We start from the raw sequence: 27,064 nt of genomic DNA, 5'->3' as shown, positions 1-27,064 counted from the left end.
TTATTGGGAAAAAGGGGGGCTAGTAGGAGAGTAAGAGGGCCTGGCAGGAGAATAGGAGGGAGAAAAAGACGGATGGTAAGGGGTATGCCCTGGTGAGGGAATAGGGCTCAACGGGTCATCAGAATAGTCTGTACTGGGGGAATCCATTGCCTCGTAATCATCAGCAGAATATAGGTAAGGTGTGTTGACGGCAGGACCCGTCTGAGTGGAGGCATCAACAAGGGTAGCAGCTGGGCTCAGCCGATATCGCAAAGGGGGAGGAAAGGTAGACGTTGTAGATGGAGTGCGTAGGACGTCAACCAAAAGAGTGAGGTCTGCAAATAGGTGAGACAGCTGGTATCTAGTGTTGAGATCAAAGCCCTCCAGTCCTTCCAGGGCAGCGAATAGGAAACCAAATCCCGCGTTGTGAGCTGCATACCAACAGACATAAGAGAGGCATGAAAAGGGGGGGCATTCACCATGTGCACCTGGTCACTGGTAGCCAAAATAACATGCAGCACTAAGTAGCAAATGGGCCACCAAGAAAGGAAAAGGAATGAGGCAAAAGCAGAGAGCTATCTATAGATCTATATATACACACACAGAAGGAGAGGGAAAAAGACGTATAAAGGAGCAGTAAAACATGAACAGTCACAGACAAGAGTAAATAATCTAAAACACTCACCCATGTTCAAATTAGTGGGAAAAATATCCAAAGATAAAGCAACAGAGACCCACTTTGTCCTACGACCAAAAGCCAAGTGATGAACAAAACAGGAAGTACGGTTTTAAAAAACCCAAACCGGGCTGGGTCGAACCTAAGGGGATTGAGAAAAGGCTAAAACAGGGACCTAAGGGGTTAGGGAAATAGATATAATACGATTATAAGGGTTGCTGAGATAGGGCACTGATGAAACATAAGGGTCGTTAGAACCTGTACAAATACGGACATAAGGGGAATGGGAGGTAAAAATAGCCAGACATATTGGTATTGGGAAATAGAAACAAGGGGGCGGAGGCTCATAGAAAATTGTATAAAAGGGGAGCCCCGCTCCGGGCTAGTCAGATCACTCTTTGGGATGTCTCAAATGGTTTGGATCTCATGTATTGGGCTAAATAAAATTGGACCTTTTGCTTTTCCTCACTCACTGATTCTGTGTGATATTTTGAAACCTGAATGAAGACTCGGCTGAACTAGTATATTTTTTGATAAAATTCCTAACTTGTGTTATATCTGTACTGTATAGTGGACAAAGAATTGTTTCCACATTTTGGCGACCCAGATGGGACTGGGCTAAGACCCAAATATCCTGAATCTGGGTTGTGGGACTCGGTCCCGAGGGACAGCAAAAAGGCCGTATAGGGAAAAGGTATGACAGGCACCTGTTTAGACAAAGTCCTGGCTTAGATAATCTGCTGTCACTCGGGTCAGGCCCCGCGGGATGGAGGAAGGATAGAGTTGGTCTCCAAAAGAGCCCAGCTTAATTGTACTACAATTTGGGCCACAGTTTAAAGAAGTGAGTGAGAAAAGGCAAAAGATGATGTGTCATGTAAAAAGTGCTTGACTAAAAGTAACAAAGTGAATAAGTGAAACGTGTGTTTGAAGTGCATGTGTGAAAGTCCTGTGATACCGCTGAATTAATAGATTCAGGTCGATACCGGCCATGTACAGGGTTGTGACTGCTTGGTGGGGACCCCTGATACCGCTGGAGCGAGTCCAGGTCTGCTTAGAGGGGTATAAATCCTGGGCCCAGGTCTGGGTAGAACAAACCCAGTGAGTGTATGAGTAAATATAAAAGTGTTTTGAATAAGGGAAAGTCAGAGGGAAATTGGAAATGTGTTATATGTAAAAGTGTATGATAACGTGTGAGCATTGTAGTACACAGTCAAAAGAAAACGAAGCTGGGCCGAGAGGACGAAAAGGAAGGGGAAAAGGAAAAACACACATAAAAAGGGAGGGCGAAACGGGAACAGCCAGGTAGGAAAAACGCATTCGGTTGATTAGTATGGCTACTGCAATGGAAAAAGGAAGGACAGCGCTGGACATTATTGTGGAAAAACACAAGACAGATGAAAAAGATATTAGACATTATTGTAAAAAATGGAATGGGAAAACTTGTGGACTATGGAAATGGCCTAAAGCGGGCACGTTCGAAGAAAAGGAGTGTCAAAAGATGAAAGACCGAATTATCATTTGGGGGAACAGAAGAAGGGACAAAGAGCACGAGAAAAGCAAGTCAAACAGGAAAAGATAGCAGACTGGTTTTACCGAGAAGGAAGAGAAAGGAGAGATCGAGAGAAGGCTTGGAAGGAGAAAGAGGAAGCGGAAGAAAAGGAAAAAGAAGAAAGAATGGAGAAAGAGATAACAAGGAAGGTGCAAGAGACTATGGAAAAAGAAAGATCCAGGATTGAGAAAGAAGTAGAAAGCAAGAGAGAGGACGTGGTGCCCCAAGCTGAAAAGCGGGGAGAATGGGGACCCCCGCCCCGTACAACCCCCAATTTAAAGCAGAAATAAAACCGCAGAAAAGGAACCCGCCGGTGGGAATATACCCACTGGTGGGAACAGGATTAGAGGGAGAGGAGGAATGGGAAGAAGCGGAAGTAGAAATGCAAGGAGTTTTCAAAGGACTACAAAAGAAAACTACGCCTACTCGAGGAGCACAGACGGAGGCTGAAGGGATAGAAGTTAAGAGGAGCATACACAGAGACACCTGTATAGAAGAACGAAGTATGGACCTTAGCATGCCAGATGTTGAGGATACAGAAAGGCAGAAAATGATGGAAGACTACGTCCAGAGCCAGCAAAGGACGCAAGAGGAACAAACACAGAGGGACAGGTGCGAGCAGTATCTATGGGAAGCAGAGCAGTACGAACAAACACAAAGGAGAAAAGTGGAATGGTACCTAGAGGGAGTGAAAGCTGAAGGCGCCCATAAATCTGAGAAAAGTTATGGGGGGGGGGCCCTACCAGCACCCCAAAGCCAAGTGCTCAGGCCAGCAGAAGGGAGAAGGGGCAGCAAGGGGAGAAACACAGAGGAGGGGACGCAGAGGGAAAGGCAGTCAGGAAACGTGAGGGTCGACAGGACTTTGTGGATAAAGCTTGGGACAGAGTAATAGAGAAAAGATGGATAAAGGGAAAAGGAAGGAAGGTGAGAATGGAAGGGGATGTTATAATAAACCCCTACCTAGGGTCAGATGATGAGGAAATGGAAGATCGGATAGCGAGAGTGGAAGATGTGATCATACATGATGAGGGAACGATGAATAGAATGGAGGAGCTGGCCGATCAGTCCAAACAAATAGCAGACGTAGTCAAGGTGTTACGAACCGAACTGGTGGAAGAATTAAAAAGGTTACAGGCAATGGAACAGGTGCTGAGTCAATCCACGACTCGACAGATGGAAGGCCTGAAGGAAACGACCCACATCCTGGCCGCAGCAGGGGTATCGCCAGAAGAAGAGAATACGGACCGGTACCGGCCAGTGGCAGAATTGGATGAAGAGAACAGAAGGAGTATGAGACAAGAGAGTGAGGGAGAGAGTGAAAGGAGTGACGACGACAAGTATGAACCGACCCAGGTGGAAACACCAGAGGACGAAGATGACAAGACAGGAAGGAAGCTGAGAGACAGAAAAAGCTAGAAACCCCCATTCAAGTATCAAACGAATCATACCAGAGGGAAACCCATGAGCAATAAACAAGAGGGCTCACTAAAGACGCAATACCCCCTGATGGTCAAAGGGAAAACACTGCAGTACACTCCATGGAATTTCATGGATTTGACTGGACTGATACAAAGGTTACCCAATATGTGTGAGGGTGGCCAGAAGTGGATCACGCAGTTTGAAGAAAAAACCGCAGAGCAACACCTGGCTGTAGGGGATATAAAAGCCATTTTGTGTCAAAGTGGGGAAGGGACGTACGGAAGAGATCTTAAAAACAGCCGATATAGACGACTCGCTAGATGACCCAAAAATTGATCCCGTAAAATTCGGGGGAATGTGGACGGCGATATGGGATGCTATACGAGAAATATATCCGGCTAAAATGGACCCGGGGAAACTAGAAGTAATCAAGCTGAAGGAGGACGAAAATGTGTTAGCCTTTGTACAAAGCTTCCAAGACAAATAGAGAGACGAGACGGGAGCGAAATGGGATTCCTCGGTAGTGAGTGTAGGACTGTTCAAAATGCTGTTGAAAAAAGCCCTACCGGATGAGGTACAGAAGAAGCTGGAAGAAGTGGTAGGGCTGAGTTCAATGGAATGGAATACATTTATGGCGCAGGTAACGCACCACGTAGAACAGCACAGAAAGATGAAAAAGGAGGCTAAAGATGCCACCGAGACTCTATTAGCCCAATTATACAAGGCACAGCTTGGGGAAATAGCCAGGACTAAACAGGAAGAGAAAGAGAAAAGAAAAGAGAGTGCCAAGCAAGCAGCCATGATGGTGCCTGCACAGCCAACAATCCTCGCTGGAACAACAGTAGAGGCAAAGGGAGCAGACACCCAGGGATATCCCCAAATGCAGGCGACGCAAGGATCTGTGATGATGCACCCGACTCCCTATGATCAGATGTATCCAATGGGTCCCCTGTTGGCTCAAATTTAGCCTATTACCCAAAAACATTTAAAACTCAACTTAGAAGCCAATACTCACATCTACCTCTGAGCCCAGTTGGAGATAGAAAAAATACACCAGCCGTGAGTGAGAAGAAGCAAGGGTCCAGCTTTATTGTTCCATTCCACCACACGAGATCCACACCGATGAGAATTCTCAAAAGTGATCCCCATACCCTGAGCTTAAGCTCCAGTATTTATACTGTATTTACACACTAGATAACCCATATGTTTCAAGAAGACTATGATCTCACTACCAATAGGGTTAAAAAAGAGCTCATTTACCTTACTCTTATGTTCCAGAAAAGGCCTATTTCACTTACACATAGAATTGAAACCAGGGGTTTTAATTTACACATAAAATGAGAACCCAGGCATTTCTAATAACCCAGAAAATAAAAACCCAGAGTGTTGAATTACACAGAGAATCAGAAACCAGGATTCTCAATTACCTAGGGAAATAAAATGACGTAGACAAGACGACTAAACAACCGGGAGGGACCTTGGTCTTATCGTTATCTCGAGGGGGGGGGCAGTTTGACCCAGCCACCCTTATAACTGGCTCTCTTCATGGTTCTCTAAAAATTAAGGCTTTCCTTGCGAGACGAGAATCTTCACCATCTGAATCATGAGTAAGTTATATTTTTCCTGTATTTCTCGTTTATAATTTTTCATATTTGCACTATATTTCTTATTTTATATATATTTATACTACTTGAAAAGCGGTTTACTGTACTTCCAACTTCTTAATATCATTACAGTTCTACTGTCCTGCATATCCTACTATTCTTTTTTATAGAGTTTCTCTATTACTATAAGATATTATTAAAGTTATTCATGTGTGTGTATGAGGAAGAGAGAGTGTGTGTGTATGTATGTTGTGTCTACTTGCCCGCCCTTGACTGTATGAGCGTGTGTGTGTGTGTGTGTGTGTGTGTTTTTAGCACTCCTCAGCTCGTACACTTCTTTTTGACTTTTTTGACTATTACTGCTCTTAAATTGCTCGTAATTCCAATCTGTCAATGTCCGCCTAATCCCGCTTCTATGTGTCTAGGTGCCCGTTTTTTCTTCTTCTCCCTTTTGCTGGATGCTAGGTCTCCCTTATGTTTATTTTATGACATTTTTTATCCACAACACCCCCCATGTACTCCGGACAGCCATATTGGAATAGAGGAAGAGGATATGGCAGGAACAGGTTCATGCCCCGAGGAAGTAACCAGACTGAGGGATGCTGGGAGTGTGGGGACCCCAGCCATTTGCGAAGGAACTGCACTTCTCCCGACTGACATGGGGTGAAAGGGTGAACAGGGCTGAAAGGTGAGGGCAGGTGTTGGGGCCTAGAGTTCCCCAACCAATGCCAGAAGGCAGCAGAACACAACTGCCCTGGCAGCCCCAGGCCCCGGTACCTCCGGGAGGCCACATGTATGGCCCCAGTGGAGGACAGGGACAGAACCAAAGTTGAAGATGCCCAGAGAAGCCAGAGGGTGAGCTGATGCAGTATGCCACCACACTGCACCCCGACCAAGAACCCACAATAACAGTGAAAATAGGAGACATGTTTAGCACACCTTTCATGATCGATACAGGGGCCACCTATTCAAGCATCGGGAAAGAAGGCTCCCAGCTCCCCCTTTCATGTAAGGCAATACAAACAATGGGCTTCTCAGGGAAAACACAAACCTTACGATTTACTGAGCCTCAGGAATTAACACTGGATGGGGTAACAATCCAGGCCCTGCTCGTGTATGCCCCAGATGCACCCGTCAACTTACTAGGAAGAGACACTTTGTGTAAACTAGGGGCACAAATACGGTGCGAAGCAACTGGCATATGGGTCACATTTCCAAAGGCTAGGGCCATGCAGTGCCTAATCGTACACGAAGAAAAAACAACAATACGGGAAGTGGACAAGGTGTACTGGCTGGAAATACCAGACTTACATCAGTCGGAACTATGGAAAAAGTATCAAGAATGGCAACCGTGGGTCCAATATATGCGACCAGAGTACAGGGAAGCGAGCGTTCCGCTGCACTGTACCATCAAATACGATAGAGGCGGGCAGGACCAGGACTACGCACAATTATGGGAAAAAATGGAACAAGGACAGAGAATGGACATCAAGACGCTGGATGTGATCTGTGGACCTCAAGGAGTGGCGGCAGTAATTAAACTCCCAGACAGAATAATGAATTGGTACCAAGAAGAAGAAGCCGCTCCCCATGTCACCCTCATGGTGGCACACGGTTTTGAGCCAAAAGACTTAGGACCCATGGTGAAGCAAGCGAAGGAGGTAAGGGAATGGGAACCCACTCAAAATCAATACCTACATACGTCACCAGATGGTAAATACACCCGCATCTCGATAGCAGCCATCGACATAGCGGTTGCAGGAAGTATGGAGATACACCGGAGGATGGATGAACAGAGTAAGCAAATGGCTATAGTGAAGCCAGGAAGTGACGCTACACAGGATCTGCTGCACGATATACCCGAGCAACTATGGACCAAGCACGCAACGGATGTAGGATTGGTGAAGTCAGCAGGACTAGCAAAGATAAAGGTCAAGAAGAATGCAAGGTTGCCCTATCAACGACAATATCCGCTCTCGGTGCAAACCAGGGAAGGTATAAAGCCAACCATAGAGGGACTGCTGGAAGCAGGGGTCCTCGTTCCCACCAGCAGTCCCTGCAACACACCCATCTTTCCGATAAAAAAGCCAGGTACAGACAAATGGAGATTGGTCCACAATCTGCGTGCCATCAATCAGATAGTGGTGCCAGAAACACCCATAGTACCGGATCCCCACACGTTGCTGACGAACATCCCAGAGGGAACAAGGTGGTATACAGTCATTGACTTGTGCTCAGCCTTTTTCAGCGTGCCTTTACATCCAGAATCGCGGCACCTGTTCGCTTTCACGTATGAAGGGAAACAGTACACCTACACGAGGCTACCGCAAGGGTATTGTGAAAGCCCATCAATATTCAACCAAGTGTTGGCCCAAGATTTGGCCACTCTGGATTGCCAGAGCACGGTCCTGCAATATGTCGACGACCTCTTGATATGCAGCTCCTCGAAGGAAGAATGTCAACGAGATTCACTAAAAATATTGAGGCTACTAGCAGAAAACGGCCATAAAGTCAGCCGGGAAAAGCTACAGTTTTGCAAAACCAAAGTAGAATACCTAGGTCGGGTATTAGAGGGAGAGAGCCGCACAATAGCTCCCATACATGTGGAGTGCATTAGTAAGGCCCCTAGGCCTCAGAAAGTACGGCAGATGATGGCCTTTTTGGGTATGGCAGGATTTAGTCACCCGTGGGTATGTGAATTTGCTCTGAGAGTCCAACCCTTGCGAGACATGATTAAAGCAGTAGACCATATGCAACCGAATGCTAAATTGGAGTGGACACCTGAAGGAGACGCAGCCTTTATAGATATAAAGGCAGCGCTGGCCAAAACTTTGGCAGCTGCTTGTAAACTGGGCAGTGGACAACGATGCAATGTGTACACAGACTCTGCCTATGCACATGGGGTATGCCATGGTTTTGGTCCTATATGGGGATTCCAGCGCGCCGACGGGTCTACTGCGACCCATGGAGAGGCGATCTCGGACTTATTGTATGCCATGAACTTACCATCAGCGGTAGCTATTATCAAATGTAAAGCACACAAGACAGATGGCTCTTTCATTACTAAAGGAAACACGTTGGCAGATGAAGCCGCGAAGAAAGCTGCAGTAGGACTGGCCCAGATGATGGCGCTCACGCAACCGGAAGAGATCTCAGTCCGTTACCCGATGGAGGACAATGTAGCACAAATAGTGGAAGTGCAAAATACAGCCGGAGAAGCAGAATTCTCCACATGGATAAAATGGGGGGCGAAAAAGGATAAGGGAACTGGCCTTTGGCGTAGTATCGATGGCATGTGTGTGGCCCCTGCCAGTCTCCTACCATTGCTGATAAAAGAAGCCCACGGTCTTGATCATACCAACAGAGCAGAGATGATCCGAAAGATAAGACAAGAATGGTTGTCACTGTATCTGCCCAGTGCGGTGGACCAAGCACTCAATAACTGCGAAACATGCATAAGAAATAATGTACGGAAGAACTTCACCACACCTCTAGGCCACATTCCTCCAACAGTGGGTCCGTTCAGACATTTGATGATGGACTATGTGGATATGGGGGCTGAAAACAGGAAAGAATCAAAACGCTACATATTCGTAGTAGAGGATCGGTTTAGTAGATGGGTAGAGGATACGGCCACTTCTAGAGAAGAGGCTAAATCTGCAGCCAAGTTCCTCTTTCGTGAAGTCATTCCACGTTTTGGTATTCCAGACTATCTGAGCTCTGACAATGGAGCTCACTTCGTCAATCAGACCATTGAATTGATTACCAAGGCACTGGGGATTGAGCACAAGTTGGGCTGTGTGTATCATCCCCAGTCCCAAGGTATGGTAGAACGGGCCAACGGCATATTGAAGAGTAAATTGGCAAAGATATGTGATAGCTCACGACTAACCTGGTTACAGGCTTTACCCCTAGCCCTGCTTAAAATGCGCTCCCAAACTAGCCGAGTGACGCACCTTACGCCCCACGAAATGTTGACAGGACGCCCGATGCCCATGGCGTTTACATGCGCCCCGTACACGGGCCCCTCGTTAGAGCAGTTGGAGGGTGAAATGAAGGACTATATACGCACCCTCACACAAATCCACAGACACTTGTATTCGCAGGTCCAGGAGGCGGTCCACGGCCAGGAAGTCCCCCAGGTGAGGCAAATCGATCCGGGGGACCACGTCTGGATCCGATTCTTCAAGAGAAAGAACTCTCTAGAGCCACGGAGGGAAGGGCCATTTGAAGTGGTGGCTGCCACAGCAATGGCGGTAAAAGTAGCGGGACAACCCCACTGGTATCACCTGAACCACTGTAGCCGAGGAGGATTTGGCAAAGGACCGCTACTCTGTGAATCAATGAACAACCGTTGCCCCCTGGCGAGCAACCCTCGACATCAGGAAAGACTCATCCGGCCCAGCTCCCTGAATACTCGGCTACCGACTCCAGAACTGACAGTGATAGCGGTACTGAAGAAGACCGCAGTCCGGCACAAGGTACAAGGGCACAGACCAAACGACAGGCACATCGGCAGACCCCTAGCCCCATCTCCAGTCCTGGCGGGGGTTGGTCCAGTGACGAACATACCACTGTTGGAAAGGCAGCTGGCCCATCAGGGATTGGGGAAGCACCAGTAAGCCAGGAAGCGCTGCCGATTCCCCCCACAGAGGTTGAAGACTTGAGCTCTATCTCAGCTGACTTGGCCTCTATAGTGCAAAGTCTAGCCGACCCGCCTGTCCAGTCATCTGTACCATATGAGACTATAGATTTTACGGATTTGGGCGGATTGAGTCCCCTGACCCTACTCTCGGAAAACGCGGCAGGTCCTTCCCCTGTACATGACCATGCCGGGCTCCCGGATAGCGGCCCCTCCATATAGACTCATGAGCAGCGACAAGGCAATTATTATAGTATGGGCTGTGGTCCTGGTGGCCGGACTAACCATGGCTCTCTTACTCGTTAGTGCACCTTTTCGCAAGCGTGAGGATACCCATGATTCTACCCCTGGATGTAGCTACACCCCGTCAAGTACCATGTCACCCAGCGCCGAGGCACCTGTTGCTACTTTATCCCCTCACCATTGATCTTCTGATCCTAACACACCCACGCCGAGATCACCCCGAAGACGTGAGAGAGAACGCACGAGTAGGTCGTATCTCACCAGATGACCTCGACGAAAATCCAGCAGAGCGTCAAAAGGCGGACCTTCTCTCCTTGTCCGTGTTTAGCCAAAATCTCGAAAACCAGGTCATAGAGCGCCTTGAGGCACGTCGTATTGCGTCGCGTCGTTGTGGCCGACCTGTCAGCGCCCTTCGGCCAGAAGGTTCCCCTCGACCCTTAGTGGAAGTCTCACTCCTGTACATGGCCACCTTGTCGGCTGTTCCCTGCCGTGAAATATTTTGTGCTCTGACCTTGATTAGTCTTACCTATCGGGAATCATTGCTTTGCGGCAGCCCACATGTGGCCTTCTATGGGTTTGGCCACAACTCCCTGAACCTCACCATAGGCCACCTCAAAATTATGGGGATCCCAATGAGTTGGTGGTGCTGCTTCAACCAGTCAGACCCCGTCCCCTCAAACAGCTTTGGTGCCTTGCCCCGACTCTCCTTTCGCTGTACAGCTGGTGCTTGTGTAACCCGGGGAGCTGAGACCTCCTTGTTCTCCCGCCACGCTTCCGACCCAATAGCCATGCAACTCACCCATGCTGACGCCTTCATGAAATTGCAACGTTACTCCATGTCTACGGCTGACACGCCCTTGACTGAGGATCATACTAACCTGTATCTTACCTGGATGTTCCATACTGCCTGTCCTGTCACGGATCGTTTCTGCCTGGTCTGCCATGACCGGGGATCTGCGCCACATTTCATGTTTCCCCTAGGCGACATTGCCGAGTGCCTCTCCGCCCCATATACAGAGAAGTTCCTGTGTCCCACGGTCTGTTTACTGGGATCTCTATCTATGGACTATGGCCCAGACTGGATGCGAAATGCCAGTTCGTTGTGTATGTTTCAGCCGGTGCAAACGCATGATGCTGCTTTTGTGTCTGTCCACCAGGAATTACCCCCAATCTTTCCCGTATGCTTGTGCTCCCCGTTCGGCACCTATGACGTCGATAATCTATCAACCCGCTGCAACCTCACCCTCCCCTCAGAGGTTTTGCGTATCCCCATGCTTCTGTCATATAACTCCACGACAGACAATTCTAGTTCGCTGCCAGCATACCCCTGGCAGCGATCCCTATATCCCTGGTGTTCGGCATCCGGGCGGTAGCAGATGTGTTCTGGTATTGCGGGGGAAACCGGGTCTGCCAAACGTTACCGACTGAATGGCAAGGATGTTGCGCCCCCGTCCGACTTGATGGAAAGACACGTATCATTGTACTACCTGACCCCCCTGGACCTCCTCCTCCGTGTTCTCGCACACGCCGTGATACTGCGCTCTGGAGCCAATACCTTAAGGATGCGGACACTATGAATTACACGGACTGGGCAGCTGACACGGTGGTCACCCTGAACTGGGCAGGTGCTCCGGTGAATGTCCCGGAGAAATACAAGGCCATGGGGTCGGTTGGAAGCGGGTTCGCCGTCACCCTGCTCAACTATCTGTGGTACAATCAGCAGAGATTCATTAACTACACTCTGGGCGCCTTGGGCCTTATCCGGGACCAACTTCATGGTACTTCTCTGATGGCGGCCCAGAATCGCTTCGCCCTTGATCAGATAAGAGCCCCAGAGGAGGGGGTCTGTACGATGATTGGCCCTGAATGCTGTGCGGCTATTCCTCTTCATACGGGTGAACGGGGTGCCCTGTCCAAGGTACTCGCCCGCCTCCAGGCCTTACAAAGGGAGCATGTGACCAACTGGATGGCAACTAAGTGGCACTTTTTTTTTTGCGACAGCACTAAGTAGCAAATGGGCCACCAAGAAAGGAAAAGGGATGAGGCAAAAGCAGAGAGCTATCTATAGATCTATACATACACACAGAAGGAGAGGGAAAAAGACGTATAAAGGAGCAGTAAAACATGAACAGTCACAGACGAGTAAATAATCTAAAACACTCACCCATGTTCAAATTAGTGGGAAAAATATCCAAAGATAAAGCAACGGAGACCCTCTTTGTCCTACGACCAAAAGCCAAGTGATGAACAAAACAGGAAGTACGGTTTTAAAAAACCCAAACTGGGCTGGGTCGAACCTAAGGGGATTGAGAAAAGGCTAAAACAGGAACCTAAGGGGTTAGGGAAATAGATATAATACGATTATAAGGGTTGCTGAGATAGGGCACTGATGAAACATAAGGGTCGTTAGAACCTGTACAAATACGGACACAAGGGGAATGGGAGGTAAAAATAGCCAGACATATTGGTATTGGGAAATAGAAACAAGGGGCGGAGGCTCATAGAAAATTGTATAAAAGGGGAGCCCCGCTCCGGGCTAGTCAGATCACTCTTTGGGATGTCTCAAATGGTTTGGATCTCATGTATTGGGCTAAATAAAATTGGACCTTTTGCTTTTCCTCACTCACTGATTCTGTGTGATATTTTGAAACCTGAATGAAGACTCGGCTGAACTAGCGTGAGTATATTTTTTGATAAAATTCCTAACTCGTGTTATATCTGTACTGTATAGTGGACAAAGAATTGTTTCCACACTAGTAATTATTATATTAAAAGGAAAGGCTTGGACTATGTTGTCTACTGATAAAAAAGCAAAGTCACAGCATTACAAAATAAGGTTAAATATTCCTAATATTAAATACACTTAACAAGGGATCAATGAAGTACCTAAATGTTAGAAAAAAGTTCATTTTAATTGAATTATTTAGTAAGTCAGCATGGTCAATGCTATAACTTGCATGGATCCTCCAGGATCCTGGGGGAGCTATGAATGCTGACATATGTAATGAGACCCATTAGCATTACTGTGACTGTGTTAAATCAACATCAACATGTATTAATGCTAAATAACCTGTTTGGCTTCATATTGTCATTTGTACAGCCCATTTATTGGTCTAGATAATAATGACTCCAAACAAGAAAGCATACAGGAAAGACTCTAAACCTACTGTTTAAGGGTGGGTATGTGATTTCACTATGACCTTGCTACTAATTAATGTAAGTAAGCTTACTTCCATAGCAAAATTACGCTTATGTGTACGTATATGTTAGAGATTCACAGATGTATCGGCCGATAATCGGTATCGGCCTCTAAAGACTATTTTTCCCGCTATCGGCCGATAGTATAAAAACATCCGATGATCAGTGCCGATTATATCCCGTCAATCAAAAGAGGGCAGGAAAACACAGCTATTTGGCGCACAAAAAGGAAAGAGCGCTCCTCTAGCGGGTGCAGCTGGGGTGCTGAAGAGACAGCTCCGCTTCAGCACCCCCAATGTTTTGGACAGCCAGCGAGCGCATGGCGGCGGGGCGGAGCCGCCGAAACACACACACAGCTGGCAGCCGATATGCAGCGCATTCGTTCTCCACCATCCAGCAGATGAGGGGGGAGTATAAAAGGGCGATCCTCCACTAGCAAAGAGAGAGAGAGGACTCTCTAGGTGCGTATACTAACTTCTGGTGTGTTTCTTGCAGAAAGCTCGCACGTGACTGATGGCTCCGCCCCTTGGCTGTGTCAGCGACGAGGATGAAGGACTGAAGCCGACCCTGGGCACTCGGCAAACCTCCAGTGTGGCACTTACCACCCGCGGATGACCACGGCACTCCATTCGAGATGTAGCTTGCACCGAGGTTCCATCGGTTACAATGTTCATTATATACACTTCAGGCATAGTACCATATCTAACCTTAACCAGTCATACACAGTTTCCTTTTCGGTACATCCGATCACAATCTTCCACACATATCCCAGTTGAATAATTTCCCATTATCTTTAACAGGCCCCAAGTTTTTCCATTTACTGTGGCCATAAGTTTCCAATTAATTTTTTCTTGGTTCACCTTTCCTCCTGCAAGCATCACTGTTTGCATCATTGCACTAGGGCTTATATGTTCTCTACCATTTTGCTCATTCTTTACTTACCTTTGAGACCTTCTTTCACCATGGACAGGTGAATACATTACCTTTACATTTTCCTACTGTGTGCCTGTACCATGGGTGAGTCTTTTTTCCCCACATTATCTACTCCTGTATGGTGTACTTATGGACTCTCATGTTTATTCTATGTGCTTTTAAGGTCAGGCTTGCATTTTTAACAGTCGTCATCTGTTTTCTGCTTCTGTGACTAGATGTAATGACCGCTCATGTGTACATGTTTTCTTGACTGTTCATGGGGCCCCACTGCTCTCACACTTCAATGCACACACATGTTGCACAAACAGTTCACATTATTCTTCCTTAAACACAGCTGTTTCCAAAGTGTCAGGTGATGTTTCAATTATTTTATATTTTATTACTCTAAATTTGTACATAATTTCCCACAATAGTAGAAATGGGCATTTTCAATGCTTTTGTTATATTCGAATAGTTACTTCTCATTTTGTGAAGCTCAACAACATTTGTTTATGAAGGGAATTTGGCCTATGTAATACCTTTATACCCCTGTGAAACACAAAGTCATGGTTGAACATTATCCTGTTCCTATTCAACCAGGTTTAATAAAGAAAATTTTAATATCAATGGGAATGTAGTCCAAATATATTTCTCTTATATGAATTCATAGGGGTGACAATAATTCATAATCTCATGAATTCATTGGGTGCCAATAATTATTTAACTTAATTATTTAATTTAAGTTTTTTGCAAATCTTTGATACCCATGCGAGCAGAGTAGTTTTATAATTATTTTTAACAAAAGATCAAAAGGTTTAACAATAAAGACACTTTTTCACAGCCTTCTTTGCTCATATTTACCAAGGGTAACCAATATTAGTGGAGGGCATGCATGTATGCTGATCACCCTGATTGAATGTCCATACTTCAGGATAATTTGTAGGTTACTGTCTGTTGCAGTGGTCATTCTAATGGTCTCAAGCCATTGTGGTGTTGCAGGCATGTTGTAGCATTGTACATCTGAGTAGGTGTGTCAGTGTTCACATCCAGGGGTTCGAGCCTCAGCTCAGTTGAGTGTGTTTATTTAATGAGCATTTTTGGCTGTTGCAGATTAACAGCAACCAGGGTTCAATTCTCAGCTCAGGGGGAGTTTAATTTTATTCAGGGTATTGAAAATATATGATCAAATCATGTTTGATGTACAAAAACTAATTATGTTAACGTATTTCAATTCAATGACATGGAACTGATGTGTGCATTTGAATTAAGTAAATTCAGTTAGCTTTTTTTTCAGTGTGTGGACTTCTGTGTTCACTTTAAACCAGTTTTTTTAATAGTGAAACTTTAAATCTAAGAAAAGTTCAAAAGAAAGGAGAAAATGGAATTCATTCAACACTACTTTATTTACACGTGCACACACAAGTCGTCCTTGTACACTGAAAAGAAATGCTCATTAAATGAGTACTCTCAACTGAACTGAGGCTCAAACCCCAGTTGCTGGTGTAGCACACCAAGGATAGTACCACTGTACATGACTCGATCAGGCTTACTTCTTATAATCCATCCATCCATCTTCTATAATGCTTATCCTCTTCAGGGTCACGGGGAAACTGGAACCTATCCCAGGGAGCATGGGGCACAAGGCGGGGTACACCCTGAATAGCGCAGGGCACAATCACATACATATTCCCACACATGCCAATCAGCCTACCATGCATGTCTTTGGACTGGGGGAGGAAACCGGAGCACCAGGAGGAAACCCCTGCAGCACAGGGAGAACATGCAAACTCCGCACACACAGGGCCACGGCAGGAATCGAACCCCCAACCCTGGAAGTGTGAGGCAAAAGTGTTAACCACTAAGCCACTGTGCACCCACTTTTTATAATCGAATCTTGTAATTAAAAACTTGTTTAAATTAGTTTTAGAATACGTCTTGATGAGAAACTTAATATTTTTATGTGAACCATACATAATATTTTTATTAAATCTAACTAACCACACATTCCATTTTTTTGTTTAATATGTGTTCAGTTACAGTATGTTGTTCCATGTGCCACCTGGTGGTTTTGAAGCACAACAAATGAACTTAAATTTAAGAACCGTGCCTGCAGGGTACCACGTAATCACATGTGACAAATTGTGTGAAAAAACATGAATTCTTAAAGGCCACATCTGTGTTCACCAGCTGGTTTGAATCTCTTAAGCCTCATGAGAAGTTGCTAACAAGTACATTTTATTCACCTGGGGCACTAGACACTTGTGATCAGTCATGACCTTGAAAGTCTCCAGACCAGCCAGGTATTTTTCAAATCTCTTGCAGACCTAAACACTGTCAAGACACTCCTTCTTGATCTGGGCATATCTGGTTTCAGCCTCAGACAAGGGTCTCTTTGATGTATTATAAAGCTGCCTGTTGTGGATGGTCATATGTCCATCCACAGTATGTCCATCCTCCAGTGTGACTGGAGTAGCTCATACAATGGGTGGCACACTGTTGACAGATTAGGAATGTACTTCCCCAGTAAAGCGACCATGCCAAGAATCCTTCTCCTGGACATTCTGTTGTGGTAAGAGTTTATGGATAGCTCATACTTTTTCCGGGTCAGGACTCACACTTCACTCATAAGGTCAAGGTCAAGGAGTTGGTATTGTCTCATTGCACACTTTTCTTTATTCAGCTTCAGTGGCTTTTTATGCCAAATGGAAGTTGGTTAAAGGATTATCTCCCAGAGTGCATTGTGAAATTAATTGAACTGTTGCTTTCTGTATGTAGGGGTATCTGCCAAAACCCGAATGCTGCATCCAGTAATGTAAACAGTCTCAGTCATTTCACTAACTGACTTGGTATGGCACATCCATTCCCACTCCCACCTACCTTTTTGCATTTGTCACAGGTAGACTTCATCGCTGTTGTTTACATTTTAGTTTTCCACATCTCCCACAGGCCTGGTTCACTCTCTGCTTCTGGTATTTTCGAATTACTGCTTTGATTTGCTGCTGCTGTCACACATAGTGGCCTGGACCTTCTTAAAGGGTCATACACTTTTATGCAATAGGTATTATATGACACCTGGGAGTTAATTTGTGCCTCTTTCCTGAACAATGCAATGTCTGTGTTACCAGAGTTACTATAGACTCCTTGTCAGCATTATAAAGTGGATGGTGAGTGTATAAAATAATACAATTAGTACAATATCTAGTAGTTAATATTTGATAATGGCAATATTAATTACTGTTAATAGATTTTAGGAGTATTTGTTTGTTTGTATCTGTCAGACTTATAGACTTGGAATTTTGAAGGACATTGTGTCCAGCATGATGTTTTTTTCTTTCTTATCATTTTCTCAGTCACTCAGTTTTCAATCAGCCACTGTCTGATTGCACTGGGATTACCAGGAGTCTACACACACAAACACCCACACACACACACAGAGACCATGCCATTAACAGCCTCCAAAATAAAACACTTTTACATCCAGCAATAAGTAACTGTAACACCTTTCCAAACTAGATGTCTCACACATGCACACAAAAGACTTATAAAAAATACACCTATCACAGACAGAAACATGATTTCCACGAGGTATGTTCAATGAGTACAATCAACCTTATAATTCCTGTATTCCAATAAGAAGACATTTGACGGCAAATGAAGGCATTTGCGAGGGCATTTTATTTGTGTAGCTCTTTTACTAATGGCCATTGTCACAAAGCAGCTTTACAGAAATAAATATATTCAGTATATTCTATATAGCACATGGTCAAAAAGTGCAATTGTGTAAAAAGTAAATTCATTACAGTTTTCACATGTCTATTTTGTTGAACTTATCCACTGCTAACTGATGGAGATTTGGGTGCAAAACTTTTTGTGGCAATTGCAGTCCTAAAGCTATCATAGTAATTGTACTCCTAAGCCAGCATCCAAGCATCCAAACATCCCATTTCACCACAACACTCTATGCCCATGAACCTTCCAGATCTGTGCCTTTACCTAAGAAAAAACTATTCACAAAAGGCTTGACTAAATAAATATGTTTTCAGCCTAGACTTAAAAACTGAGACTTTGTCTCAGTTCTAATTGGAAGGCTGTTCCATAACTGTGGGGCTTTGCAAGAGAAAGCTCTACCTCCTACTGTAGCCTTCACTGCTCGAGGTACTAATAAATAGCCTGCACCTTTTGATTTAAGTAGGCGTGGAGGATCATAAAAGACCAAAATTTCACTCAGGTACAATACAGTGCTTTATAGGTCAATAGTAGTATTTTACTGCCAATGCAGTGTGGATAAGATGGGGTGATGAGGTAAAAATCTTTTGGTTCTAGTTAGGACTCCTGCAGCTGCATTCTGGACTAACTGGAGTTTGTTTATGCAACTACTGGAACAGCCAGACAGTAAGGCATCACAATAATCCAACCTAGAGGTAACAAAAGCATGAACAAATTTTTCTGTATTATGTAGTGACATTATAGTTCTTATTTCAGCAATACTTCTGAGATGAAAAAGGCTATATAATATCATAATATTGTCTACATGAGCTTCAAATGAAAGACTGGAGTCAATATTCACACCACAGTCTTTTACTGCTGCACATGATGAAACAGAAAGGCCATCCAGAGTTATTATGTAATCAGAAAGCTTACTTCTACCTGCATGTGGTCCTAGTACAAGTACTTCTGTCTTGTCAGAATTAAGTAAAAGGAAGTTAATAAGCATCCAATGTCTAATGTCCTTTACACATTCCTCAACTTTATGCAGCTGCTGTCTGTCATCTGACTTTGCTGAAACATACAACTGTGTGTCATCAGCATAACATTGAAGATAATGCCATGCTTAAAAATAATTGTTCCCAGAGGTAGCATATGTAAAGAAAAGAGAAGTGGGCCTAAAACTTTACCTTAGTATGCGTAGAGAAGTCACCATTTACATCTACCTGGTCTTTTGATTTTGTTATTCCCTCGATGTTGATTCTCTACCTTACTTAGTTTGGGTTGTTTGCATGATCGTTTGACCCTTGCCTCTCTATGGTTATTGATTTCTGCCTAACCCTGTGGATTTGCCTTCTCATTAAACTGCCTTAACGGCATTTGTTTCCATTTCAGCCTCCATTACATGACACTAACTGTTGATCATTAGTTAAAAAAACTGTCTGGTTTTAAATTAATAGTCTGAATTTTTTTGCCTGATATTTTAAATTTTGACATTGAAAAAATTCATGAAGTCATCGCTGCTATATAATGATTGTGGGCATGTGTCTGTTGTGTCCTTGTTCCTAGTTAATTTTGTTACACTATTAAATAAGAATCTAGAATTGATTTTGTTATCTTCAATTAAGTTGGAGAGATATGTTGATCTAGCAGCACTAGATTTTCTATAGTTTAGGAAGCTCTCCTTCCATACAGTTTGAAATACTACCAAGTTAGTTTGATGCCATCTACGTTCTAATTTTCAAGTGGTCTGTTTTAAGGTGTATGTGTGATGGTTATACCAGTGGGCTATAGTATTTTCTTTTTAAATGTTTTTGTTGAGCTACCTAACATAGCAGAACATTGACTCCAAGCATTCAGTCACCTGATCAAGTTCTTTGGAATCAAATGGTGATCTAATCATAGTTGATAACTCTGGGAGATTATTGATAAAACTTTGTGCAGTAGCTGACATGAATGTATGTTTGACGCAGTAGCGTGGCAAGGTGCATAAACTACATTAAAACACATTTTATGAGATGAGATAATGATCCGAGATAGCTTCAGAGTGTGGAAATGTGACTAGATTTTCTACATTTAATGTTAGTACAGTGATGGGGAAAAGTACTTGTCCCATCCTGGTTTCTTCTGTTTTTGTGTATAACTCATAGTAAATTGTTTTAGAAATTAAAACAAAATACAGTGGGGGAAATAAATATTGAACTCATAAACATTCTTTTCAGTAAATATATTTCCATTCATACATATGAGGCTATTCACATGAAATATTCACCAGACATCAGTATTAACTCAGGAAGTCCACAAATATAAAGAATTCACAACATTAAAGTCCATAAATAAAGATATGTGTAATAAAGTGTAATACATTTGGCATAAACCAAACACAGAATTCCACAAAAAGAACATCATACCTTCAGACAAGCATGGTGGTGGAAGTGTAATGGTGTGGGATGCTTTGCTGCTTCATGGCCTGGGCAACTTACAATAATAATAATAATAATAATAATAATAATAGGGAAACATGAATTCTGCTCTCTACCAGAAAATCCTAAAGGAGAATGTCCAGTCTTCGGCCCATAAGTTGAAACTCAAGCACAACTGGATTATGCATCAAGACAATGATAGGTGCATAGGAGTAAATCCTGGTCCTAGAAGTAAGTGAAAAACTGATCTCCAGTTATCAGATCAATTTATTGCAGTTATTGCTGTTAAAGGTAGCACAAGCAGATTTTAAGTTTAAGGGGGAAATTGATCTTCACATGGGTTTTAGGTTGTATTTTGTTTCAAGGGTGGGTAGCTGCAGGTCAGAGTAATGGGTGTGTCGTAAGGTCTTTTCAGTTGGTCGCAAAAGCTGTCTGTTCCACTGAAAGGTAGGCCGTAAGCTTAAATGCTATTTTCCAACAGGTTTATTAACAGAAAGTGACAAGTCCAACATAGACCATGGGTGTGTACCTTGTAGTCATTATCCCTAAGCTTATTTCCCTTCTTTGACTGTAAGAATGGAGATAATGACAATAAAAATATTAAATCTAAATTTATCTTTGGAACTTCTGTCTGTCAACTGAGACGGCATGGCCAGGGGTTACTGATGTCATCACCAGCGCGCGTTTGATTTGGTCTTGGTGTACTAGCAGTTAATTCGGGCACCGTTGATCAGGAGCATAAATAATCAAAACAGATTACAATTATTATTTGAAGGATACTAATACGTCTTAAAAGAAGACATAAGTTCGAAATTTGCTTTCTTGTTTATTACCATTGTATTGACTGCACGTGATAGCAATAACATCTGTTATAGAAGTGGCAATTTCTACTGTTTAACTTGCAATACATCTATGATTTACAATTGTATGTTTCTCTGTAATTTCACTGCAAGTGCATGCAAACTAAAAACTGGAAAGTTTTTTCTAATAAACCAATGAAAAAACTGGAAGTGTTGAACATAAAACATTCAACATTAAGCACAGAATTTTTTAAAGGTAAACTGCTGCTTCTAGGTGACTAAGAACTATTTAGTAGCCTTCTATTAGTTGGCATTAAGCAATTTAGCAAACACACACAATTTTAACCAATAAAGCATTTATTAACTTATCAGTGGCAGTAGTGTGGGCCATGTGTTCAGAAGATATTTTGAACAATTTTAGACAAATCCAACATTCACACACATGCACTGACATTCACACTGTACTAGCAGTCCATAGTACAAAAGCCATCACATTCTATCTTTGAATAAAATGCTGTGAACTGCCTTTCTTTCTATGGCCACAGTATCCCACTGTGTTTTTGTAGATGCATTCACATCCAAAACACTTGGTGAGCTTAAACTCTACTCTGTATTCTTGCCTTACTTCTGGGCTGACATACTTCCAGTCAATGATGCCTACACACACTCAAAAAATTTTTTTAGAAACTGACAACCTCTGTAACATGTGTCTGCCAAAAACAATAAAATAACTCTAAAGCAGCAGATATAACGCAAATGCAGCAATGCATTAATTATGTTTGTATTTTAAACAGCTTTTTTAATATCACACCACTTACCTCCATTTTCTTCGTCTTTAATTTATTATTCATTTTCATATGGTTCATTGACGTGATTCATTTACATGTGATTCATTTACTAATTTGCTTCTCTTCAAATCCAGTTTTAGACTGTGATATTACAAAGGTCTTTCCAGATTATTACTTGCTACACTGTATGAGATAACCCCAGTAAAATTGCCTGAATTCTATAATATAATTTGTTCACCATGTTAGGTTTAAATCCTCTAAAAACAGATTCGCAATTAAATAACAACATTACATCCTTCAAAGCACTGGCATGTTCTGCTTACTCTCACAATCCTCCAAACACACACACACCCAAAGTCTCCATAAACAAATGAGACAGCAGTGTATCCTACAAAAACTGAACGTTGTCCACAATGTGAAAACAACTCGGAGAGTAAGCTGAGAGTAAGAGAGTAAGAGAGAGTAAGAGAGTAAACTCCATTTTCTTCAAAGCAAATGACATATCTATATGGTTAACGCTGACTGGCCAATGCAGTTCCAAGCAAGGAGCTCCTTTCACGAGAATCCTTTAGACATGCCTATACCTTTAGACACACCCCTACCTTCAGATACACCAATTTTCTCTGACCTACAGCTATCCATATCTTTTGTTTCAAGGTCTAAATCTATTTAGTAGGACATATACAGAAGAAATCAAATACATTCTAATTAACCCTGACTGAATATAGAACACAACCACCAACAATTAATGCTTTGTATAAAAGAACAACCAGGTTTGAGAAGAAATCTGCAAATTCACAAAGGAATTCAGAATTCAGCCCTGGGGGATCTGTAAAGAATAATTAGTGGAATTGACTAGATAGACTTATTATTTGCGGCTACATATATTATGTTAGTATATAGAGCTTCAATTTCTTTACAATTATATATATATATATATATATATATATATATATATATATATATATATATATATATATATATATATATATATATATATACACATACACACACACACACACAGTATCTCACAAAAGTGAGTACACCCCTCACATTTTTGTAAATATTTGATTATATCTTTTAATGCGACAACACTGAAGAAATGACACTTTGCTACAATGTAAAGTAGTGAGTGTACAGCTTGTATAACAATGTAAATTTGCTGTGCTCTCAAAATAACTCAAAACAAAGCCATTAATGTCTAAACCGCTGGCAACAAAAGTTAGTACACCCCTAAGTGAAAATGTCCAAATTGGGCCCAAAGTGTCAATATTTTGTGTGGCCACCATTATTTTCCAGCACTGCCTTAACCCTCTTGGGAATGGAGTTCACCAGAGCTTCACAGGTTGCCACTAGTGTCCTCTTGCACTCCTCCATGACAACATCACGGAGCTGGTGGATGTTAGAGACCTTGTGCTCCTCCACCTTCAGTTTGAGGATGCCCCACAGATGCTCAATAGGGTTTAGGTCTGGAGACATGCTTGGCCAGTCCATCACCTTCACCCTCAGCTTCTTTAGTGTGTTTGGGGTTGTTATCATGCTGGAATACTGCCCAGCAGTCCAGTCTCTGAAGGGAGGGGATCATACTCTGCGTCAGTATGTCACAGTACATGTTGGCATTCATGGTTCCCTCAATGAACTGTAGCTCCCCAGTGCTGGCAGCACTCATGCAGCCCCAGACCATGACACTCCCACCACCATGCTTGACTGTAGGTAAGACACACTTGTCTTTGTACTCCTCACCTGCTCGCCGCCACACACGCTTGACACCATCTGAACCAAACAAATTTATCTTGGTCTCATCAGACCACAGGACATGGTTGCAGTAATCCATGTCCTTAGTCTGCTTGTCTCCAGCAAACTGTTTGCGGGCTTTCTTGTGCATCATCTTTAGAAGAGGCTTCCTTCTGGGACGACAGCCATGCAGACCAATTTGATGCAGTGTGCGGCATATGGTCTGAGCACTGACAGGCTGAACCCCCACCCCTTCAACCTCTGCAGCAATGCTGGCAGCACTCATATGTCTATTTCCCAGACAACCTCTGGATATGATGCTGAGCATGTGCACTCAACTTCTTTGGTCGACCATGGCGATGCCTATTCTGAGTAGAAACTGTCCTGTTAAACCACTCTATGGTCTTGGCCACTGTGCTGCAGCTCAGTGTCAGGGTTTTGGCAATCTTCTTATAGCCTAGGCCAACTTTATGTAGAGCAATAATTATTTTTTTTCAGATCCTCAGAGAGTTCCTTGCCATGAGGTGCCATGTTGAACTTCCAGTGACCAGTATGAGGGAGTGTGAGAGCGATGACACCAAATTTAACATACCTGCTCCCCATTCACACCTGAGACCTTGTAACACTAAAAAGTCACATGACACCGGGGAGGGAAAATGGCTAATTGGGCCCAATTTGGACATTTTCACTTAGGGGTGTACTCACTTTTGTTTTATCTCACAAAACTCACAATTATATTTTCAGTGTATTAAAATCTGCATTCATAGTAACACTGTTTTGAATGTTAGTAAGACACTGAAAAAAAAGGTGTCCTCTTTTTTGGAAAAGCAGAATATAGTCACCCTAACTTTGTGATGTTATCTTTTATTTATTCATTTATATTTATTTATTTATTTTCTTAAAACAAACATTAAACATGTTTTTATGCTCTACAATAAGATCTAAATAAAAGTATTTTTAATCAGATTTCAGATAATCAGATTACATTACTTTCATATTGTCATACTTGGATTACATTACTGATAAAAAATTTTATGAAGTAATTTGTAACTGTAACAGAATACATTTTTAAAATAAACCTCCCAACCCTGAGCTTGTGTAATTGTCTAGAAATTCCTACTTTTATTTAAGTAGTTACTTGCCAGACTACTCTTACTTATGCTTGAGTCATTATTTGTTAAGAAACCTTTGCTGTAGTAAGTTTATTTGGCTACGCTACCCACCACTAAAGATGAATAACTTTGAAGACTGCTAAGACTGATGCCTCCAGAATAAAGTGCAACTGTTTTTTGTTTTGTTTTGCAAAACACCTATATATGAAATATATAAGACCTGTACCCTTGTGTCAGGACGTTGCCAAAGCAAAAGTGCAAGACAGTGTGTGTGTGTGCCAGGCTGAAATAAGCTTAGCCCGCCAAGAGAATCTAAGCAGAAGCCAAAAGAAGGGGAAGACAAATCTGCAAATAGAACACACACATACCACAGAGATATGCATGTCTGCACACTCACACAGGTGATAAACATAAACCCAGGAGGAGGTTTTATCAGTGCAAGAGCAGCCTTGTTCTTTCTGCAGCCATAAACACAATTCATCACCTGCATAAAAAATGTGCCTTCACACTGGCTACATCTAATTAAGAAAGAAAATTTGATGACAACAAAGAAATGGATTGAGCATGAGACTCCTGAGGATGAGGCTGGCAGTAGTATAATAACTGACAATCTAGGCAATGTGAATCTCTCCATACCTTCCATCTCAGTCAATCTCCCTTTCCTCTGAACATATATTTACACTGGCAGCAACATGATGTGCTAAAAAGGCTAGCAGTCATTTGTTTTTAGTAAGACTAATCAGTTTCCATCAACAAGGGGTTTAACTTTGCCAAAACATCAGTGATTCCATTTGGCAACTACTAATTAGCAAGGGCATGAGGACATTAAAGTGCTTAAGGTACTACAAACAAGTACCACTCTGATTGGTTTCTAATTAAGATGGAGGAGGAACTGACTGTTGCCAAAATAAACTTTCCTGTCTTGCATTGTTAGTCAAAACAAGGTGTTTTAGTTTTGTTGCATTTGGCAGACAAAAATGCCTTGACCATGGATGTAAAGAAAAACATTTTCCTTTCCAGAATGTGAGACAAGACATCAGTAGGTTTTGTATGGATAACAAAAATGTTATCAGTGAAAATGTCTGGTAACCCTGGTCCCTAAGAAGGGAACTCCATGTTGCGTTTAGCATAACACTATGGGGAGCGCCCTTGTACGCGACCAGCATCTGAAGCTTGTGTAAAATCATGCCTATTTATAGGCCTGCCATGATCAGGTAACGTGCCAATTAAGTGTGTCGCATGATATATATGGCACCTGTGAACCGTGCTGTCAGCCTCTATTATCTGAAGCGAAGATGCAATTCACAGACCTACCCTGGTATGACAAAGCTACATAACATCTTGTTCCCTTCTCAGGAAACAGAGTTACATGCGTAACCCAGACATTCCCTTTCGAAGGGAACTCCATGTTGTGTTTAGCATAACACTATGGTAACGAGAATACCCACTCCGTCATTCCAAGGGTATGGCCTGTTCAAAAAGACCCATGCCTGAGGGTCACTTCAAGCCTGGGGCAGAATTAATATCCAGGCTATAATATCGACTGAATGTGTGTGGCATAGACCACTCTGCAGCAGCACACACAACCTGTTAGGATACCCCGTTGGACAAAGCCTTCAAGGAGGCGACCCCCCTAGTGGAATGAGCCCTTATGCCCAGAGGCGTAGTGAGACCACAAGCCCCATAAGCAATAGAGATTGCTTCCACTATCCAATTAGAGAGGCGTTGCTTTGACCCAGCATCTCCTCTACTGTCACCACCAAGCAGACCAGCAGCTGCTCCGACTTACGCCACTGGCCGGATCAGTGGACATAAGTACAGAGAGCCCTTACTGGACACAGCAGGTGCATTCTCTCTTGATAGGATTGACCCTGCGCATGTTGGGGATAAAAACACCCTCATCGTAGTAGAATCCTAATAACCCCTAGAAAAGTTGTCCACTGCACTGGAGAAAGCATACTTTTCAGAGGTTCAACCTGAGCACCAAGCTCTTCATGTGGGTGAGAACAATATCTCGATGTTGAACTGCCAGTTTCTTGGATCGTGCTAGAATTAACCAGTCATCCAGGTAGTTTAGTACACGGATGCCCTGGAGTCACAATGGAGCCAGAATGACATCCATGCACTTTGTGAAGGTGCGAGGGGATAAAGCTAGCCCAAAGGGAAGAACCCGTTCTTGGCTATGTAGAAATATGAACCTTTTAGATCTATCGTCACAAACCAGTCCTCAAACTGAATCTGTGGAACGATAAGTTTGGGCATCAGCATCTTGAACCTGTA

At 43.2% G+C, this 27,064-nt stretch overlaps 1 protein-coding gene across 1 annotated transcript; it reads right to left on the bottom strand.

Moving 5' to 3' along the window:
- On the bottom strand, positions 1 to 25,530 carry LOC124626971 (uncharacterized). Its single transcript, XM_047153228.2, has 2 exons — positions 25,421 to 25,530; positions 1 to 410 (listed from the first exon to the last, which is right to left on the bottom strand). The coding sequence occupies exons 1-2, from the start codon at positions 25,425 to 25,427 to the stop codon at positions 1 to 3; spliced, it is 417 nt and encodes a 138-aa protein (XP_047009184.1). The 5' UTR covers positions 25,428 to 25,530.
- Positions 25,531 to 27,064: the final 1,534 nt, after the last annotated feature.

The sequence above is a fragment of the Ictalurus punctatus genome, chromosome 4 (assembly GCF_001660625.3).
Source record: "Ictalurus punctatus breed USDA103 chromosome 4, Coco_2.0, whole genome shotgun sequence".
Lineage (NCBI taxonomy): Eukaryota > Metazoa > Chordata > Actinopteri > Siluriformes > Ictaluridae > Ictalurus > Ictalurus punctatus.
Note: the sequence above shows the minus strand (reverse complement) of the source record. Positions and strands in the feature narration are given on the sequence as shown.